General features: G+C 32.9%; 2 protein-coding genes across 10 annotated transcripts in view; one reads left to right on the top strand and one right to left on the bottom strand.

The window, feature by feature from the left end:
- The window catches only part of dlg1 (MAGUK family member discs large 1), a 1,569,679-nt gene that overhangs the window by 284,986 nt on the left and 1,266,481 nt on the right, over positions 1–18,212 (top strand). The gene's annotated exons all lie outside the window — the stretch shown is intronic.
- Positions 747–8,944, bottom strand: LOC140435132 (cuticle protein-like). The gene is made up of 3 exons (XM_072523852.1): positions 8,787–8,944; positions 1,530–1,794; positions 747–1,273 (listed from the first exon to the last, which is right to left on the bottom strand). Exons 1-3 carry the CDS (start codon positions 8,796–8,798, stop codon positions 801–803), a joined length of 750 nt encoding a protein of 249 aa, XP_072379953.1. The 5' UTR covers positions 8,799–8,944; the 3' UTR covers positions 747–800.

Below are 18,212 nucleotides of genomic sequence, written 5' to 3'. Positions count from 1 at the left end.
ACTGACGATACACTCGGGACGTAGCAGATTGGCTTAAATTTGGTCGATTTGCCACGGCCCTCTGGCTTAGGCCTTCTATCAATAATGTTACTGCTAGGTTCTTTGACGGATGTGGTATCCATTTGCAATGCATTTGCAAACTTAAGTGACTGATGTATTATTGGGTTGCTACGGAAATTGATGCGTATGATGTTAACCGAACGCTCAATGAGTGAAATTCTGACCCCCTCTCTACGTGTTGCATTATTTGTTTGTAATAGGTCATCCGATTCACCAAAAAGCAAAACTTTTTTAAAACTCAATAACGAGGTTAATGATTGTACACTAAATATTTTTAAATTTACACTTTTTAGATTGGAAGAGGAGACGTACTTTCGCAAAATTATTTTGAGTCGATTATTTTGCACTCAAGTGTATATTTAATTTTTTTTATAGATTTGAAAATAAATAAAAATTCTCTTATTTAATATCCTTTTTACAGATTTTAATAAAATTGAAAAAAAAAATTCATGTTTTATAACGGACTCTTCTCGTCGAGTAACTAATAGATTCCATATTAAAGAATATATGATGCTAATTTCTACAAATTTATAATTTTTTTTCATTCCTTTTGCTTTTTTATACTCTTAAAATCTAAATTTTGCTTTTTATTTTTAATAAGCGCATTTAAAATTATCACTTTTTACTCTATCTGCAATACTGCTTACGACGAAAATAAAGATATTTATATATATTAAACGAAAGCCTAGTGTTTTTCACTTTTTATTGAAAAGACAATTATTTACATATTTACAATTAACTTAGTGAACCAAACTGCTTGAGTAGGCATACTGAGCGGGGGCAGCGTGGTAGGCCAAAGCGGCTGGTGCAGAGTAGGAAACAGCTGGAGCAGCGTATGATACTGCTGGAGCGGCGTAAGATACAGCTGGAGCAGAATATGTGGAATAGGAGAGAGCTGGAGCTGCGTATGAGTATTTTGCTACCGCTGGAGCAGTGTAGGCTAAAGATGGAGCAGCATATTTAGCTAAGGGTGCAGAGTAGGCGAGAGCAGGAGCAGCATGGGCATGGTAAGCAAAAGCTGGGGATGCGAGTTTAGCTACAGGTGCGGCATAAGCTACTGCTGGAGCTGCAAGTTTGGCTACTGCTGGGGCGGCTACTACAGTTTTGGCTACCAATGGTTCTTTGCGGACTACAGCGTTAAAACCGTTGACGTCATCGGCAGAGTAATCTACGGTGCGGCGGGTGCCATCGGGATCAGTCAAAGAATAAGAACCTAGTAATATAAACAAACAATTAAACTATTATTAAAAACATTCAGTAAATTTACTATTTTTATTGGAAAAAATTATTTTTATGTTTTGATTTCCACTTCGGAAATTGTTCTCAAATTCCGAAACATCCAAATTATTTTAAAGTAAAATTTTTGCTTATTCCCAATAAAATGGTAAATTGCATTAAAATGCCCTAAGAAAATAGCTTCAGAACAAAATTCAGTAAACTAATTTAAAAATATCTTTATACTCTCTCACCTTGTACAACATTTCCACTTCTGGTTTCAACTTGACTTTTGCTATCGCCGGTCAAACTGTCTTGGACATCATAACCGAAAGAGTATTGAGGATTGTGGTCGAAGTCTTCAGCGATTACTGCTTTGGCTAACGGTGCAGCTACTTTAGCTACATGGGCTACGGGAGCAGCATAAGCTAAGGGTGCAGCAAAAGGTGCGGAGTAAGCCAATGGAGAGCTGACGACTCCAGCTCTGGCAACTGCTACGCAGGCGGCGAAGAGAACGAACTGTAAAACAACGTTTAATTATTATTTAGAATATGTATTAGCAATATGTTTTATGAGGCGGTAGCAATATTGTGAAAGAAGTAAAAAAGTATAGTTAACGAGAAATTACAGTACGCAAGCTATGAATAGATACACTATAAAAAATTTGAAACAGAGAAATAATTGATATGTAAGAAAACCGAATATCCCAAAAGTAGTTTGAATTTATCCAAGATCAGAAGTTAAATAGAAAAATACTTAGAGAAAAAACCGTATGAAAAGATACTTGGAGAACTGAGTTTCTGGTAGTTGTATGAAGATTATTAGAGAAAGATGTCAAAGTGACATTTCTTTGTATTTTGTATATATTAATGATCTGGTTTTTGTAGGAAATACTAAAAACAAATTTGTAATAAGACTAAAACATTGAAGAGAGGCGCTTGAAGAAGAAGGTTTAAAGCTTAAAAAGAAATATTTTAATAAAACTGAAACAAAAATTCATAGAACAAATGAATCATATCAATTGATATGATAATATCAAAACACAATGATGTAGGGTACTACGTGCTGGTCAGTAAAAAGATAACAGAAATGGGAATGCCTAGAGATACTTGTGGAGGTTTGGAAGTCTCTAGGAAACAAGATGTTGATGTTTTGTGGCAATTGATCAGTAGAATATATGAGAAAGAAAGAAAGCCCACTGAATGGATAGAGAGTGTGATGGTATCACTCCATAAAGGTAAAGGACACATTTAGGACTATAAGAACTATATAGGGATAAAGTTGTCACACACAATGAAAATTTAGGAGATAACTATAGAGCGAAGTTTAAAAAGACAGAAATTGATAGAAGAAGAACAGTTTGGGTGTATTCCAGGAAAAAGGACAACGGATGCGTTGTTTGCTTTAAGACATTTTATACAGAAATACGGCAAGAAAACAGGAGAGCTATATTTTGTATTTATAGATCTTAAGGAGACAGATCAGTTTCTAGACAAAAGCTATGGCGATGTAGAGGGAGATGGGTTCCTGAAAAGGACGAAAGACTCGTGAAGGATATGTACGGGTAAGCGTACAGTAAAGTAAGGACTTATGTTGGATTGACCGAAACTTTTCCAGTGACCGTTGGTTTACATAAAGGCTCTTCGCTGAGTTCCTACCTATTAAGTCTAATTATGGATATACTGATCAAGAAGGTAAGAGAGAAGGCTCCTTGGTCGATGCTCTTTGCAAATTATATCGTGTTACTGAAAAACAACAACAAAATATTCGACCAGAAGAGCTAAAGAAAGACTATTCAAAAGGTTATCAGATATAAAACGAAGAATATTTAGTTATAAGGAGCAGGAACGGTTGGAGAGATCAAATTGCTTGGAGAAAACTAGGATTAGTAAAAGAATTTAAGTATCTTGGCTCCTACACACCGGAAATGAAACTATATATCGAGAAATTGTCCACATGATATATGATCGGTGGATTAACTAGAATCGACTGAGCGAGGTACTTTCTGATTGAAAAATATGGAAAGATATACAAAAGTGTGGTGAGGCATGTGTTGGTGTAAAGTGGTGAAGTATGACCTGTAAAAGGAATTCAGAGAAAGACGATGGGGGTAGCTGTAATGAAAATTTTGCGGTGGGTTTTGGGTTAGACTAGAGGTAATAACAGAATAAGGAACGACTTGATTATGAAAAGAGCCGGGGTGACTACAGTCTCAAAACAATTTTAAGAACAAAGACTGCAATGGCAGGAGAATCTATGAGAAGATAAACAGACTGTCCAGCAGAGGACTAAGGGAGAAAGGAGTAGCGACTTTTGAAAAGAAAAAAGCTAAGTAGAAAGATTTTATGAACACAACATGTAGAAAACACGAAAACATTAACAAAGATGAAAAAAGGAATAGACATACTCAACACTCTAAAGGAAGGAAAAGTAAGCTACCTTGGTCACATATTAAGAAATAAAAAATATAAATATGCATTTATTATAAGAGGAAAAGTGAAAAGAAAAAGAGGGCTGGGAAGACGATGCACGTTGTGGTTGAAAAATTTAAACCAGTGGGGTAAAACAACAATAGAACTCTTCAGAACTGCTACTGACAGTTTAACTTAGGCTAAAAACGTTCTAGACACTCTGTTGCTCACAGATATTTATTCTGAACAAAATTCACCAATAAATTATGCGGAAATATGCTCAAGCAGAATATTGGATTTATTTATAAACAGCGAATATTTTTAGACGCAGAATATTTGAGACAAAGAATAAGGATGTAAAAATGAGCTACAAAGAATACATGAAACCTTCATTCATTCAGTATAGATTTTAGTAAATCATTCGGAAGGACCATTTTTTGAGATTTATATTAAACTTTTGAAAAATATGTTATTAATAGTAAAAGCATGTCATTCTTGTCACTCAAAGAAAATAATTGAGAAGAGAATGAAAAATGATGTGACCACTGTAAAGCCAAAAGAGAGGAATAGTTTTATTAGAGAATCATCTGAAAATGTTATTTTTAACATGATTACCAATATAAACTAAACATTATAAATTAAAAACATAATGGCAAGTAAAATAAAATTTTAAAATTATAGTAATATAGTAAATTATAAAAAAATAATCCGCTAAAATTAAAACTTAACCATTTTTTTAGTATCCATCAATATGCTAATTTTAAGCAGGAAATACCATCTGAACCTTGATCTTATTCAAATATCTTCCTCTGCATTAAAGCAATTTGTTTATTTAAATAAATAATTAATAAATACTAGAGCAAATATTTTAAAATTTTTTACCCACATTGACATTGCTTCAATTTTATTAATGAGTGTAGTAAAAGAATATTTATTTATGCTAATATTATTGTATTTAAAGGTCACATCGATCTTTTAGTGGTGTGCGGAAGATTTATGTGAATGTTAAACGTAAATGGTAGAACTGTATCGTTAAATTCTTTAGGAATGTTATCGGAGATTGGTTTTGGATAATAAAATAAAACCTGCCAACTGACAAATAATTGGGATATTGCATGTAAAACACCAATTAAATTGAATCAAAGTTTCATAGTTTTTTATTTTTTTTATATTGTGAATGGTAAAGCTTAAGGGGGTGATTAAAACGTGTGATTGAATTTGATTCCAAAACGTATTTTAAAAGATCTACAATAGCAGTCTGATTAACATTATTTATGTTCACCGTCGGTTCACAAAAAATCAGTAACATGGTGTAATCTATGTACAGAGTTTTAATGCTCTTGAATTTTTCTTTCACAAAAATGTGTAGGAATATAGGAAGATGACGGGCTAATAACTAAAATTTCTATAAACTAAAAAGGAATATATATACATGAGTCCAAGACTAGGACTTCTTTTAGGAAGAGGAAAGGGTGTGGAAATACAAGAAGAAAATCTGCCATTAATTCAAAATTAAATGGAGTTCTTTTTACATAAAAAACAATCTATATACCAAATTCAATGGAATTATTTAGACACCAAGAAAAATATGTGTAAGTTTTAAAACTCTACTCGTATTCCTCGAATTAAAAAAAAGCCAATAGTCAAAAGGATTCTATCTTGCATCAAGAGGAGCCTTTCTATCCAGCTAATGGTATAGAAATACGGGAGAATGGAGAAGGGCCATTAATTTAAAATTCAATTAACTTATTTTTACATTAAAAGAAATTTATGTCTTAAATTCCAAAACTCTATGAATTGTTCTACAAGGAAAAAAAGGTGATAAAGAAAAGTAGACCTCTTGATTCAAATTTCAATGGTATTCATTATACACGAAAGAAAATATTTGTAGCAAGTTTCAGAACTCTTCTCCTTCTCTTTCAATAAAAAAAGAAAAACTTTTTATCCAAAGTCACAAGGAATCTTCCTTGCATTAAGAAGAACCTTTATACCCAGCTTCAAGACTCTCTGGCATTTCCTTTAAGAGTGATTGCCAAAAGAGACTAAGAATGGCAGAAAAACAAATAAAAACACAATTTTGATTAAGAATATGATAATAGGTAGTAATAACAAAAACAAAATGCATGTTTCTTGATACTCTTGAGTTCAAGTTGACTTCCTATGATCAAGTGAACAAACCTTGGGTAAAATCAGCCCAGGAATTAAAATAAGTGAGATAAGATTAATGTTTACTATGAATTGGCTTGTTTTGTTTTTAACTGATTAATACGAAATAGTTTTTTTACGCTGTACTTTAAAATGCGTCCAAAAGCAGCAATGGTACAGCTACTGCGTCTACTTTCAAAGACAGTACCTGTTTTACCCGCCTAATCAAGGAGTGTAGCATATATACTGCAGAACGGCAAGTAATTTCCAACGCACTGAACCAATGTACAAAACCATATAAATTTTCAGATTCAGATCAGATTCCCTTCTTCTTCTTAAGGTGCCATGCATTTCTGCGTAGGCGTCCACCGTACATCATCTTGTCAGGTGAGATGTTAAATATTCTGGATTAAATAATTCTGTTTTTAGCAGCATTGCGAAGCATTTCATAGCTGTGGATTCCTGTCCATTGTCGAATATTGCGCAGCCATGACATTTTTTTACGTCCGAGACCTCCCCTACCCTCTATTTTCCCTTCGAGTATCAGTTGCTGAAAAGTGTATCGTTCTCCTCGTATAATGTGCCCCAAGTATGCAGTCTTCTTACTTTTTACATAATTAAAAAGTTCCCTATCCTGTAAGCCCGCTCTTCTGAGTACTTCCTCATTTCTGACCCTGTCCGTCCATGATATTCTGAGCATTCGACGCAGGCACCACATTTCGAACACTTCAAGTTTGTTAATGGAACTGGCCTTTAACGTCCATGCTTCCATTCCGTACAGGAGAACAGGCCACACGGAGAAGAAGAAGAAGAAGAAGAAGAAGATTCCCTGAGTATCTTAAAATCATGTCAACCAGATGTATCCTACTCATTTCAATTTAGCATAAAGAATAGACACGCTATACAATGCCCAAACACGTGGCAAAAACATATCTTTCTTAGGGGTTGTCAGCTCATGCTGAATTAATGAGTAATGAAGCGGCGGATAAAGCGACAGCAGAAACTATCAATAACATTACAATCTCTTTTTTAGACCAAAAAACTTTAAGAAAATCCTACATTAACAAATCTTGGGAAGAAAAATGGAACCTCATAGAAAAAAGTTAACAATTAATAGACCAGATATTACTTCTGCTTTACTACCGCTCCCAGCTCAAAGACATGACCAAATAGTCCTCAGCAGACTAGGGGTAGATCATATAAAATTTACACCTTTATACATCGTGTCTAATCATCTTCAGTCTATTTTCGACTGTTAACTGTAAAATACCAATGTAAATACAACATACAACCAGACTTACTAGTCTAGTCAAAAGCAAGGTCGACAGCGAAAATAAATTTGAGCAAAGCTCTAACAGAAGGAATTAGCAAAACAATAAACTTTCTCACAGATTCTAAACTGTGTAGCAAACTGTAAGATTTCACAAAATGTTTGAATTTTCCAAACCTGCGGCATAAAAAACTTATTTCAAATTTAGAAAAAAAAACACTCGACTAATAACCATACGGATTAATCCGATAAAAAAAATATTTTTTAGATTGACAAAAATTATAAAATCTCAATAATATAGAATATCGAAACCGCCATTGGCCAAAAATAAGATATATATGTCAAAAAGATAATATTTTCAGTATTTATATAATATCTAAACAAAACTAACAGAAATTAAATTAACTTAAAAAAAGTAGGAAAAAGGTATAAAAAATCAAAAAGATAAAAGTTATAGTTTTATCCAATTAAAACATTTATTTTAGTTTTAATCATTTACAAAATAGGACGGGTTAATTAAAGCATATCTTCGAAATCAGAAATGCTGCCCCTTTTGTAACGATTAAATAGAAAATTAATGTATACTAAAATGACAAATTAATTTTTTGTTGATTTCGCTGCTTTTTTATAGCGAAAATAAAAAAGTATTTTAAAAAACTAGAAAGATAAGTTGTTAGCAACATAAAAACTGGAAAGCGAAGCAAATAAAAAATGTAATTAATAATAGAAAACAACAAAGAAATGGTAAGAATTGTACCAACAAATTAAATTTCGTAAACGATATGGAAAAAAGTGTTGTAAAATATAATGGAGATAATGCTAAAAGATCCTCGAAGTAGTGAATATATTTAAAAACAAGGAAACACACCAAAAACTCAAATATGCGTAACATTCGAAAAAAAATTTCAAACTAAAATGAAACTTGCTAGACATGTGGCAATAATAAATAATGGCAATAAAGACTCAGAACTGAAAAAAATTAAAGAAGGCTGCCGCATTGCTAGCCACTAAGTAACCACTGTGGGTCGGATGATCTGAAACGATTGAGAACAAATATTGATGGATCAAGTTACTACTATTATTAAGAAGAACAAAACAACAAAAAGAAATTGAAGGAATGATAAAAGTAGAGAAAATATTTTGGACATATAATGCGCGGAGAACAATATAATGCCTTGGCTCATAATCTAAGGTAAAATAGAGGGCTGATGAAATGTGTCTGAAGAATATTTTGGTTGAGTATCCTTAGAGAACGGTATAGTTGTAATTCAAACAGCTCTTTAGAACAGCTGCTTTGAATGCTAGAGTAAACTTCAGGATTGCATATCTCTTTAAGAGGGATGGCACCTTAAGAAGAAGAATAATAAATAAAAAAATGTTAAAATAAAATAACAGTAACAATGAAATTTAACAGGGCTTGTTCATGTTTTAAAAATCAAGAACGATAATAACACAAAATATTCACAAATAATTGTATTATGTTGAATTTAACTTGGAAAAAATAGGAAAATTGGTTTTTTACAACAAAAGTTTTAAAAGTACATACAGAACTAATGAAAACTCTTTGAAAAAGATAGAAATGGAAAGAAGAACAATGCTCAGACAAAGCTAAGCTTATATAGAGAATAGTATCAGAAAATAATAATAAGATATTAAAATAAAAAAATATTTTCGTGTATATTTACCTTGAAAGCCATGTTGTACTGTACGCTTTGAGACGCAGAAATATTGTGATGATTAGCAGTCGTGGTCTCCTATTTATATGAGGGTGTCACTTCTTTCCTCACGCACTCTTCGATATTTTACCGGTTCCTTAAAAAAAAGTTGAAGTTGCATCGTCAATCCACATCTAGTGTTCCGCATCGGGTGTAGGTTGTCCCGCTGGTTTCTCAAAGGCCACGCCCGTCCTCCAGTGTATATGTCAAGTTTAGTAGGTCCATTGTTTTTGTCGTGAGGTGTGCTCTCGATATTTTAATATTTTAATTTGGAATTTAATAGATATGTCTATCATCATGTCGACTATTTGGTTATTTAGGAGAATGTTGATTAATTTTTGTAAATATTAATCGTATAATCAGGTACCAAATGTCAAAAAATACCCGTAGTTCTTGGAAGATATACAAATAAACAAGAAAATTTGTTTTACAATTTAATATTCGTGCTTCTAAGCTTATATTGTTTGACAGCAGGTTTGACTAAATTTCCAATTATTCGCTAATATTAAAGTACGTAATAAAATAAAAAATAAATAAATAAAAACGTGTATGGTCCTAATAAAAACGTATATTTTAAAAACTGAATATGTTTTAGCCTTCTTTTCTCTTTTTCTGACGTTCTGCTTTAACACCGGCTTTTTTTTTGAAACCGCATTCTCTTCGAGGACTGATTTTCATTTTTTTTTGGATTTCTGAACATCTTTTTCTGTAGATACTAATTCTCGGCACTGTATCTACTTTTCTGACTGGTTTTTTTAGGCAACCACCTAGCTAGACTCTGATCAGATGGTCTATTAGTAGATGTTTTTCTTTGTTCATCTGTACTCTGTACTCTGAATGCGATTTCTATTGAGGATGTCTCTGATCTTAAGGAGTCTTCTTGTGGCTTGGTGAAAGAACTATCTTGTTTTTGCTTGGATAGCGCCTTCTTTGCTTGGATAGCGCATTTGATACTTCGTACTGTCATGTTGCTCCGTCGATTAATCAATAGCAGAACGTTTCTGTTCTTTCTTAGTCCTTTCAGTTAGATTCTGCCTTGGAACTTTAGACTAAGATAATATACAACATCACCGATCTGACATAGGCCTGGTACAACTGAATCTTCTTGGCCATAGTTAGGGGCTGGACTTAACAATACAAGGTTGACAACAACATTAGTTTTTTTTTGCTGTATTCGCTTTTTTCTTGATTTCTTAAGTATTCTTCGTGAAATTTAATCTTCTATCGAGTAGGACTCCTAAGTATTTGACAAAATATTTTTATTGGATTACATTTTCTCTCATCGTAGTTCTACTACTGGTGGATATTGTTGCTGTGTGAACATAATAAACTGCGTCTTGTGAGCCATCATTTTTATTATCCATTTATCCATGAAGTCCGAAATTTTTCTACAATAATTTTCTAAAATTTTGATGATACTTCTATTTTCTTTTCATGCTATATAGATTGCTGTGTCATCTGCATATAGGGCTGTATATTTTTTTGCATCTGTTAGTAAATCTGAAACAAAAATGTTGTATATAGCGACAAAATATTGCACTGAAGTATACCTTCCCAAATTTCTTGAATCCTAGATATCTTTTATTCGGCTGACACTTGAAAAGTTTTATTAGTTAAATAAGTATCACAAATATAAACTAAATAAGGAGGTAATCTAGGTCTATCCATCTTTTAGATAAGGACTTTTTTTCCATACTGTATCGGATGCTTTTTCGGTATTTGAATAGCTATTTCTGTTTTTTATTTCTTTTCAAGCGTATTTTCGTGTCACTGATAACACTTGCTAGCTGTAGCTTGTAGTTTCTTTTTTTTTAATCCTAGTTGGTTTTCTTCTTTTTGTATGTTTAATAAGCCTTTTATGGATGATTTTTTCCAATATTTGTTCCTAGGAATTCCTGCAGGTATATTGACCTATAACTTTCTGGTCCTCTCTCATCTTTTCTTGGTTGTCGTAAAGAGATGATTTTCACTTGTTTCTAGTTGTTTGAAAAATGCGATTTCTCTAGGCAAAATCTTAAAATGTAATATAGTTGCACTATTATTGTCTTCAATCGCTCCTTAAGTTTAATATTGTGGATGTTTTCTATTTCAGGGATCCGTCCCCTTTGAATTTTCCACTGATTTTTGCTACTTTTGTTGGACTTTTTGCTGAAATTAATTTCATTTTTTTTATCCTCCTGTGTCCTTTGTTGACATTTCTACGGTTTAATCGTCCGAAATATATTGATTTTTCTGCATGTTTCTGCCATTTTTCTTGCTATTACATGTACTTTTTCTAGACTTTTGTAGTGAATTCCTTCTTCGTCGAATATTTCTGGCATCTTCTGTTTTACTCTTTTCTTGGCTTTCAACATTGTCTAGATATTTCCGTGATTTTCTTTAGCTTTTACGATGTTATTGTGCCATTTATTTTTAGTGAGGCTTGTAAGTCTTGTCCTTATTTCGTCGGATAATTCGTCTCCGCAAATTTTAAATTCCTTTCTTCTAATCATTTGATACGATTTTCCGTTTCTTTCTTTTATGACTTTTTTAGCTTGTTCGGAATAATAATTTCTCTAATTGTTGTTAATTACTTTTTAAATTTTTCTTGTGCCTAACGCTTTTTAAGAGCCATATAATATCTGATGTGTTACATTAAAACTACCTTATATTTGAAAATCATAACATAAACTTCTCAATCTTCTGCTGTATGAAGTGTTTTGTATTATCTTCTTCTCATGGCGCCGTCTCCTTTCGAAGGTTGGCGATCCAAATGGCAATTGTAGTTTTCGAAACTGCTGCGCGAAAGATTTCTGCGTAGGAGCGGTCGAACCATCTCCTCAGGTTTTTCAGCCACGAGTTCGGGCGTCTTCCTACTGATCTTTTGCCCTGTGCTTTTCCTGACAGTATAACTTGAACTAATTCGTATCTTTCGGCTCTCAACACATGACCCACGTATTGCATTTTCTTCTATTTGATTGTTATTAGTAATTCTTTTTGTTAACACATGCGACGAAGGACCTCAACATTAGTAACTCTTTGTACTCATGGAATTCTCAACATTCGTGTGAATTTGTACATCTCAAAGGCATCTATTCTTTTTTCTATTTCAGACTTCATTGTCCAACTTTCACAGCAATACAGTAAGACAAAAAAAAACGTAACATCTGATCATTCGGATTAAAACATTGCGATCAATTCGCATTCTTTCAATTATGTCAAACCGTAAATATTTTTAGCCACGAAATTATTTTCGCCTTATACCGCTTATAACTTATATATTTTCTTGAAAAACAGTCGAAGTATTCTTCTTCCCCTATATTTATATAAGCATATTGCCCGTTTTTTATCAACATTGCCTCTTATTCTGTTGAAATATTGTCATTCCATTTCTTTCTAGGCCATACTTTGCTTCTTCTTTCAATAGGACACTTCTCATTATTCTTATTAGCCTTGTTTTCTCTATTTTTCAACATGGGCGTCTCCCAATGCCTTCCAATGATCTATATCCTGAGCAACTTACTTTTAATCTGTGTTTGACGTTGTTTTTTTTTGTCAAATTCATTTTTAGGACGTATTGGGAGCTGTCTGTGAGTTCCTTCATCATAATTTGTAGTTCTTCAAATCTGTTCGCTTTAATCAAGATGAGGAGGACACTCTTCAATGTAATGTATAAACTCATAACAAAAATTTTAACCAATAGATTGACGACAAAATTCGACGGATACCAGTCGAAAGAACAAGCTGGTTTTAGAAAGGGATTCAGCACAAGTGATTATTTACTAAGTATGAAAATACTTAAAGAACGAGCAAATGAATACCACATTCCTCTATATATAGCGTTCATAGACTTCGAAAAGGCTTTAGACAGTGTCCAACATTGGGCAGTGAAAAGTTCTTTGATTAACAGCAGAATTGACTACAGATATACGGAACTAATAGCCAATATATATAAGGAAGCCAAAACAACAATTAAAGTATATGAAGGAACAAAATCAATACAAATAAATAGAGGCGTGAGACAGGGTGACGCAATACCAGCGAAACTTTTTTAATCAGGCTCTGGAAGATATTTTTAAAAGATTAGAATGGGAAGAAAAATGTATAAAAAATTGTGGACAACGCTTGAACCATCTAAGGTACGCTGATGATATCGCATTGATAACCGATAAAAAAGAAGAATTATTTGAAATGATGAAAAAACTGGACGTAGAAGCTGGAAAGATAGGCCTTAATATGAATTACAGCAAGACCAAAATCATAACAAATACAGATGAAGACATCACAATGAGGATGGGACAAGATGAAATAGAACAAGTTCAGGATTATATATATCTGGGTCAAACTATAAAACTTAACAAAGAAAACCAAACAGCAAAGATAAAATACAAGTTAGACTGGCATGGGCGGCATTTGGCAAACTAAGCTACATTCTTAAAAACAAAAGATATCAACAGCATCTTAAGACCAAAGTATAGAATCAATGCGTACTCCCTGTTCTCACTTATGGTTCACAAACGTGGACATTTACAAAAGCAAACATGGACAAAATCATAAAAACCCAAAGAGCTATGGAAAGACAAATGTTGCACATAAGACTAATATAAATAAATAATATAAAAAGAGAAACGAGTGGATAAGAGAGAAAACAAAAGTAGGGATGTTAGATAAGAAGTTGCAAAATTGAAATGTAGATTTGCAGGACACAATATAATACAAAAAGAAGACCGATGGAACAAAATTCTTATAAGTTGGAGACCATAGGAGTATAAATTAAGCAGAGGAAGGTCCCAAATGAGATGGGCAGATGATGAAGCACATGGGCTCTAGGTGGATGACTATAGCGAGAGACAGAAAAGAATGGAAGAGGATTGGGGAGGCCTATGTCAGAAGATGGACCGAAGAAGGCTAATTAGATAGATAGATAATCAAGATCTAAGGCAGGTCGAAAAAAATCTTAGTTGCGAAATCTGAGCATCGAGGTCATGTGCGACAAGCACGAGCTCGATGGCCAGGCCTTTCGGATGCTCAGCCGACGAGGAGGTCAAAATTTATTTTGCAAAATTAAGGGCTAAGTAACCGAACACGCACATATTTCGGACAGAGAAACATAAACTTAGGTTAATGACTCTCTGTTCAAAACACACACCTTTTGTTTTAGGGAGCCAAGTCCCGTAGTAATGTTAGAGTAACTTTTATAAAGCCAGTAAAGTAAATAGGGAGAAAAGCCGATATATATGCTACCCCTACAGATAAGTGGCTTAACCAGAGTTAAAAAAACAAAAGATGTTCTATTACCCAGGGTATCCAAAGTAACGTCCAGATCATAAGCCTCCTCACCTAACTCACACGTGGTAGAGGAGTAGAGGAACAGCCTGGGGGTCAGATAGTTACCACTTTAATAGCAAAGTGTGACCGGTTTGATCTTCGGACATGTGGATGCCATAGTACAATAGTATACACGTATTCCTAGGGGGTTGATCACTGTGTGCGTGTGTATGAGAAGAACAAAAGAAACTTAATAAATCTTATCAAAACGGCTCTATCAGAAGTGGATTTTAGTGTTGATCAGGCTGAGTGTGATGCAGATAGAGCCTCCAGACTCTACCTTATAAGTGGTCTGGAAAATGGTCGATAATAAACTAATAATACCATAGTAATGACTATATGTTTTATTTATTACCATAGTAATGATTATATGTATTTGTTTTGTTAATAAATTTTACGATAAAAAGTAATACGAATAAAGTAAATAATAAATTTTATAAAAATAATGTCTGATAAATTCAAGGACCTGGTCAATTTTAGAGCGCTGTAAAATCTAGAGATATTATTGAAATTAAACAAATTCGCAGTAAAATTACTCTATAAATATCCTCTATAATGTTACCCTAATGTCATTTTATTGTAAAACGACCAAAAAAAGTTATAAGGCCCAAAAAAAATTTGTTCAAAAATGTTTATTTATTTTTGTTTATAACTTTTTATTTTTAATTTTACGAGAAAAAGTAAAAGAAATAAAGTTGTAGAAAATATAAATTGCTACAAATAACGGTTTATAAATTTTTTTCTTGGGTTGCTAATTTACGACCCTACAAATTTTAACTTAAACTTATACTAATCACCCATACTCAAAAAAAAATAAAATTTCGTCCTCCCAAAAATGTAATCAAAATGTAACTTTTCAATGAACTATAAAGTTTTTTTAAGAAGGTAATATATATTTAAATTTTATAACTGAAAACACCAACTGACTGCTTTTAAATGTGATACAACACCTTTTAGTCCAGAATGTTAATTGACAATGAGGATTATTGCGAAATATCTTTCAGACCTTTTGTCGAAACGAACACATTTTGTAGTTTACGTAATAAATAATTATTACAATAAATATCAGAATGAACACAATTTTGCTCCACTTTTTCAAGCTGAACGCCGTCAAGTTCCTTTCAGCCGGCTGATATTTGAATATAACAGGTTTAACGTGTATTACTAAATAATTTTCAGATCGCGTTTTGTTTTGCGTTGATGTAATTTATACCAATGGCTTTATGTATTGTTTCAAACTTTTTGTCATATTCAACAAGCCCCATGAGTCGGTTTTATGATAGAATGGACATTCGAAAAATGTGGTTTTGTTAAATAAAATTTCTATTTGGTTTGCATGGAACTTAGTGGCATATGTGGTGGATATGTTTCAGTTTCATTTATATTTTAAAACGAAAGCAAAAAGCAAAAAGTATTGATATTACAATAATATAAAGTTGTATTTGTTTTTTACTCTGTTAAATATATAATAACCTCTTAGTATACCAAGCGTAAACGGATTAATACCTGTGAACGCAGTTAATGTTTCAAAACGTTACCAAAATTCAGCAATTTATATGAATAAATTTTCCTAAATATTCTCAGCGCCAAGATTAATAGATAAAAGATATTAAATCATGACGTCAGTCAGCTTTAAGTAACTGTAACAATCAAAAATCTTAAGAGCAATTGTTGATGCACTCTGGTACGTAACCAACCAAAGAATCTAACCTAAGGATCTCAACATCTCAACAGTAAAAGAAGTAATTTATCAAAAGAAATCACAATACATTCAAACAGTGAACACACTCCAATCCGATAATTTCGGCAATGCCTCAACATCAGTTATCAGAAGACTAAAGCGACGCTGACTAACAGACCGGTAACATGAACACGTGATTATCTCACTGGAGGTACCACATTACTCCAGAATCAAGGGACAGGGCCTAAACTCATTTATTAGTTATAAAAAAAATACAACTTAAATAAATAATCTGTACCTTGCCGAGCTGTGTTATCTGATTGATTTATTGATTTGTTTATTTCCAATAAAATCCTTTATTCTTCTCAATAATAACAAGTTTTTCCAAACGAAATAAATATTGTTTTGAAATATATGGTGATTCCATATAAGTTTGGTTGTGTCTATATGCTTTGTTCGACCCAAAATGAAACAATGATATAATAAAATTAAAGTTATTTATAGCGGTTATTTTTATTTTTATATTTTAGCTACAAATATTCGCATAAAATCAAATTGTATACACTAACTAGTTCGAATTTCACGGTAAACTGCTTTATTTAAATATATTTTATATATTTGAGAGATAAATATATCAAATAAATTTCTGTGATTTTATAATTTATATGTAATTTTTTTAGTTTTGGTTATCAACTTCTGCCAATGTAAATTTTTGTATCATCTGTACGTCATTTATTGTAAAACTTTACCACCCAACATTAGCAAGGCTTTATTTGTACTGTTTTTTATAATAGATTTTTTGTTGTCAGCATCACCACAGTTTAATGCTTAAAGAATCAATTAGTTTACTCCCGCATTTTGGCCGTTAGAAGATTGTATCGACTCCTCGGAAGCAAATTTTGAATGCGCAACAGACTTCTTCTTCTTCTTTTCATGTAGACATGACTTTCTGTTTTTAAATGTGCCTTCAGTAAGTTGTCGTTCCATCGTTTTCGTGGTCTTCCTACTGATCGCGTTCCTATTGGGAACCGTCTCTTGCCGTCTTTACTACTCTATTTTTTGTTGTTATTCGGCTTATATGATCGTTTCATTCTAGTCTTCTATTCCTTACCCAGTTCTTGATGTTCTCCACTTTGCATCTACGTCGTATAAATGTACTTCTAGCTCTGTTCCATACTGTCTTACCATCAATAACTAAGTGTTTTCATCTCTGATGTTTCTAACTTCCTTTTTGTCCTCTGAAAACTAATTTGTTAAATTTTCTGGCGGTTATCATCTTTACTTTGGGAGAGTAGTATTGCATCGTCTACATGGCAGATTATTTTAAGTTGTTCTTCTCCCATTTCGTATCCTATTTAAGTTCTGACTTTTTTTATTATTTCATCCATAATCAGGTTGAACAATAGAGGACTTGGGCAATCTTTCTGTCAGCCAGCTTTAATGGAGTCGGTTAGTTCTTCTTCTACTTTTACTTTTATTGTGTTGTTTTGGTAAATATTTTCGATTATTTTGATTATTGCTAGAGGTTTCTCTCTTATGTATAATAAGTGGATAACATCCTTTAATCTGACCCGGTCAAATTCCTCTTTAAGGTCTACGAAACATAGATGTGCCGGTTTGTTGTATTCCAATGATTTCTCTTGCACTTGCCTCATTATAAATATAGCTTCGGTGAATGGTCTTCCCGACCTTCCCTTTTAATCAGGTTAGACAATAGAGGACTTAGGTAATCTTTCTGTCTTATCCCATTGCCAGCTTTAATGGAGTCGGTTAGTTCTTCTTCTACTTTTACTTTTATTGTGTAGTTCTGGTAAATATTTTCTATTATTTTGATTATTGCTAGAGGTATCTCTCTTGCGTATAATAAGTGGATAACATCCTTTAATCTGACCCGGTCAAATGCTTCTTTAAGGTCTACAAAACATAGATGTGCCGGTTTGTTGTATTCCAATGATTTCTCTTGCACTTGCCTCATTATAAATATAGCGTCGGTGAATGGTCTTCCCGACCTTCCCTTTTAATCAGGTTAAACAATAGAGGACTTGGGCAATCTTTCTGTCTTAACCCATTGCCAGCTTTAATGGAGTGGGTTAGTTCTTCTTCTACTTTTACTTTTATTATGTTGTTTTGGTAAATATTTTCGATTATTGCTAGAGGTATCTCTCTTGCGTATAATAAGTGGATAACATCCTTTAATCTGACCCGGTCAAATTCTTCTTTAAGGTCTACGAAACATAGATGTGCCGGTTTGTTGTATTCCAATGATTTCTCTTGCACTTGCCTCATTATAAATATAGCGTCGGTGCATGATCTTTCCGACCTAAAACCTTGTTGTTCTTCTACTTGTGTTATAATTTTATTCAGTTTACTTGTTTGTTTGTTGCTTGTTGGTTGTTGTTTGTTTACTT

The sequence above is a fragment of the Diabrotica undecimpunctata genome, chromosome 2, assembly GCF_040954645.1.
Source record: "Diabrotica undecimpunctata isolate CICGRU chromosome 2, icDiaUnde3, whole genome shotgun sequence".
Classification (NCBI taxonomy): Eukaryota; Metazoa; Arthropoda; class Insecta; order Coleoptera; family Chrysomelidae; genus Diabrotica; species Diabrotica undecimpunctata.
Note: the sequence above shows the minus strand (reverse complement) of the source record. Positions and strands in the feature narration are given on the sequence as shown.

What these genes read in the sequence shown, in the direction of transcription:
- LOC140435132 (XM_072523852.1), bottom strand. An exon ending in AAGTGGAAATGTTGTACAAG is followed by an intron (nt 1,274 to 1,529) that starts GTGAGAGAGTAT and finishes TTATATTACTAG; the next exon opens with GTTCTTATTCTTTGACTGAT.